Here is a 3,785-nt window from a genome sequence, read left to right as displayed (position 1 = left end):
TTGCTGCTGCCTCAGCCAGTGCATCCAATCAAGCAGGATCCTCTCAGGATGAAGATGATGAAGATGATATCTGAAATTCACCAGCTGCATTTGTCTTTAAGAAATACTTTTCCTGCACAATGAAAACAGTGAAATGAATGCTTACCTGTAAGTTTGTATGCATTATGGACTGGCAACTGGTATTCTAGGGGTGTCTGCTGTTGTGTGCTGTACATGTATAAACTGTCTTTTTTTGAACTCTTGAAGATTTAAGGTTCAGTATCATATCAACTTCGGATTTTTAATGGTCTATATGGAAATTTTAGATAGCAGTGCGTCATTTGATCAATAAACAGTGTTACAATAAACAACGAGTTTATAAAATACAGTGAGATTTATACAAAAAGCTGTAAATCCACATTTGCATTTCTTCCCTTTTAACTAAACTATAAAATCTTACTTAGAATTTTTAATTGTTTTGAGGGAGTGGTACAGTAGACATAATCTGTTGATGGGAAAAAAGCAGAGTTCAGCATAGTAAGAGTCTGAATTCGTAGTTCTTTTTAAAATGAGGATGTATATGGCAATAAATATTATATATGGTCAAATACCACACTTGTTAAAATTTGAAAATTACACATTTTCACCAAGCTAGGAAAAGGTATGTTTAATAGGAGTTGTACAAATTCAGTCATTTTTTTGTATAGGGGTGAAAAAAATAAACCCATGGTTTTATTATGACATCCTTTGACAGCCCTAACTGAATATTTCACTTCAAAGACTGCCTGGTTTGAAGAACTAACTCTTCTGTTATTTCACTCCAGTTTAATGTTAACTGTTGTTGATGGTATTTCGTAGTCCAGATCTATTCATATTGTTGAAATACTAAGCTGGAACTTGATGAAACACAATTGTTTTAGTTCCACTGACGTAACTGGGAATGATTAAGTATTCAAGCCTAACAAGGCAAAAGCTGAAGCTAAGAGCATGCTTTACATAAAAGAGGGAATTTATTTAACTTTGATTAATCCTTGTTGTCAGCATAATGCTAACGTTCTCCAGACTAGATTACCACTGGATTACTAAGATACCTTGTTGAAAGATAACATTTTCTTTATTCAAATTGGTTCATAGGTAAGTCCAGGTTTTTGATAAACTGTTCCCCAAGAGTGATCAGCAATACATGGAACAGAAATGATGTAGTAGTCCTTTTGATAGTTGATTTGAAAATTCTGTTGATTAATGGATGAGCAGCTGTTCTTTGTGTTGAAATAAAGCACAGTAGTGTCCATTGCTGAGTTTTAATGTGTTACTTGGAGTAATACTGGCATATCTTCTGGTACACTAATCTGAGCAGACTAGAAAAGCCACTTGCATGCTGCTGTAGATGATCCCATAGCTCTCTAACAACGTGGATTGTTTTATTAACTAATGTCCTCAGCAAGTTGCTCTAGTTTGAATTCCTGAGGAGGGCTGCAGCAGTCTGTTTATGTAAGAATGCAAACAGAAAATGGTGTTCTCATTTTTACATAAAGATGTGAACAAGGTACAATTGGCATATATTCAGATCTCGGTCACATAGTGACTTTTGATTTAAATTCGAGATACATTAAGTTACAGATGGAATAAATGTGAACACTTTCTTAAATGCATTAATGCAGTGAAAACTCAGAAAAGTATTTGTCTGAATGTTTAAGTTTAAAAAAAGACAAAACAAAAAACCTTTCGTGGATACTATATGAAATATGTTAGGCAAGGTTTGGCTGAGGAAGTGGTTTTCTGTAAAGGTTTAAGTACCAAAGGTAGAAAATCTAGTCTAGTGATACAATGTTAATGTGCAGTGTTGGCTTTTCTAATTTGTACTGTAACACCTTCACACTTTCTATTTTAAATGAGTCTTTTCCTTTTAAATAATATTAGGTATATTTCCACACCTTTATTTTCTGATGCAGAATTCAGGTTAACATTTTACTGCATCTGGTATGTATGGTGTAGTATGTTTGGATCCTTGTGACCTTTCTTTTGGACATTCTTGTGCTTTTTCATATGCTGTATTCTTCAAGCAATAAAATTCTGATGTGTTTTTATAAAATTGCTTTTATATTTAATGAATAGTCTGTCTTCTTCATTGCATTTATAAAGAAAAAAGTTAAGACTACTTAAACTCTGCTGTTATTTTGACCCCCTGAATATTTCTTGTGACCAAAGTCTTTGCAACCTGAGTGCTGTTGGATGGCATTGCTGTTCACTGGGGTTGTTAATGCTTGGAAACGATATTTTTGGGCTTCACCTGCTCCCTTTCCTCTTGGGAACTGTATTTTGTGTATATGCATTTTTATAACATGAATGTGTTAACTTGAGAAGTAGACAAAACCCCTGTAAATCAGGTATAACCTCCTGAAATACTTACAGTTTATCAAAGTGAAAGACCACAGGCCGAGCCCGGGGAAATAAGGATGTATGTTAGTCTCCTGTTCAATTAATTTCATGTAGATAGTCTTGTTTAGAGACTGCTTTGCTTATTCAGCCATTCCACCTCAAGTATGAAAAGTAAACTCTGGCAGTTGCAGGGGATGATCTTCACTGATCTTTCAACAAAAGAAGAATTTTGTATTACTTTCCTGTTGTGCTTCCATGTACTAGCTGTTTGGTGAAGATGAGGGATTTCTAAATTTGTGGTACCACTGATTTTTTGGTACACCAGATACATACAGTGTAAAGTTTGGTTAGTGAACTGTATTGTTCCTTTGTCTCAGAAGAAACATGTATAAGGATGTCTGTTTCTTAAATACTGATTTGATGAGATTATCTGTGGGTTTACCGTAATTATTCTGACAGTCTGTTTCAGAGTGCTTTCACTAAGTGACTTTCTTGCAAAATCTTTCTTTTCTGTTACTTTAATAAAGCATATGTCTGCATGACATTGTGGATAACGAATATAGTTGTATTTACTACACTGAGGTACTTCTAAAGGAAATGTCTTAAGGATTTTAAACATAAAATACTTAAAATGATATCTCAATTTCACTACTTAAATGTGGCTCGTTGAGTTTGGTATTGAAATACTGGAAAGGAATTTCTGCAAGAATGGAAAAAGTCTCTGAAAACCACAATTATAAATGGTGCTCTTCAGATTTTGTACAAGCACCTTCATGAAGGAGGACTCTATGTAATAATACCTGTGTTCATAGTCAAAGTCAAAGGCATAAGATGATTTAATGATTGTTGTAGAACAGTGAAACTCTTACTCTGAAATGTACACCTCATTTTAGTCTCCCAGTGTTGGATTGTGATTCTTATAAACTGCACAAAACAATGTGGAAGGAGGAGTGTAATTGAATGCCGTGGTTAAATTTACTTTTGGTATTACACTAGTAATCTCTCTACGATGGGGAAGTTTTACTTTGCTGGTTGCACTATGGGAGCACATCAGTGGGATACTAGCCAGTGTTAAGATGGATTTTGCTTACAGTGACATTAGACATTCTAGCTCTTTGATCCCTTGGACTTGCTAAAAGTCTACTCAATGGATGTGCTGTCTGTGACTAGAGTGTGCTGGGTGTAAGTGATGAAAAGGAGTGTCAGTGAGGTTTAGCATAGGCCAGTTAAGGTCTGCTGGCTGTCAGGAATGATAGGTTCCTTTGCAGAAGATGTTTGTGCTTAGTTTGAATTTTTTCCTGATTGAAATGAGTGTTTTTCTTTTGGGTTTCATGCAAACATAGCTACAAAAATGAGTAATTTTGAGAATTTAATAATGGCATTGGAAATAGTTATCCCAGCTCTTTGGTACATGAGGCAACCAGTAT

General features: G+C 34.8%; 1 protein-coding gene across 1 annotated transcript in view; it reads left to right on the top strand.

Moving 5' to 3' along the window:
* DR1 (down-regulator of transcription 1) overlaps positions 1 to 992 on the top strand; it is a 9,282-nt gene extending 8,290 nt beyond the window's left edge. The window contains 1 exon segment of the mRNA XM_010171062.1: positions 1 to 992. This exon segment is cut by the window's left edge and continues 32 nt beyond it. Within this exon segment, the coding sequence (XP_010169364.1) occupies positions 1 to 74 (74 nt within the window). The 3' untranslated portion in view covers positions 75 to 992.
* The last annotated feature ends 2,793 nt before the right edge of the window (positions 993 to 3,785 follow it).

The sequence above is a fragment of the Antrostomus carolinensis genome, unplaced genomic scaffold, assembly GCF_000700745.2.
Source record: "Antrostomus carolinensis isolate BGI_N321 unplaced genomic scaffold, ASM70074v2 scaffold51476, whole genome shotgun sequence".
Lineage (NCBI taxonomy): Eukaryota > Metazoa > Chordata > Aves > Caprimulgiformes > Caprimulgidae > Antrostomus > Antrostomus carolinensis.
Note: the sequence above shows the minus strand (reverse complement) of the source record. Positions and strands in the feature narration are given on the sequence as shown.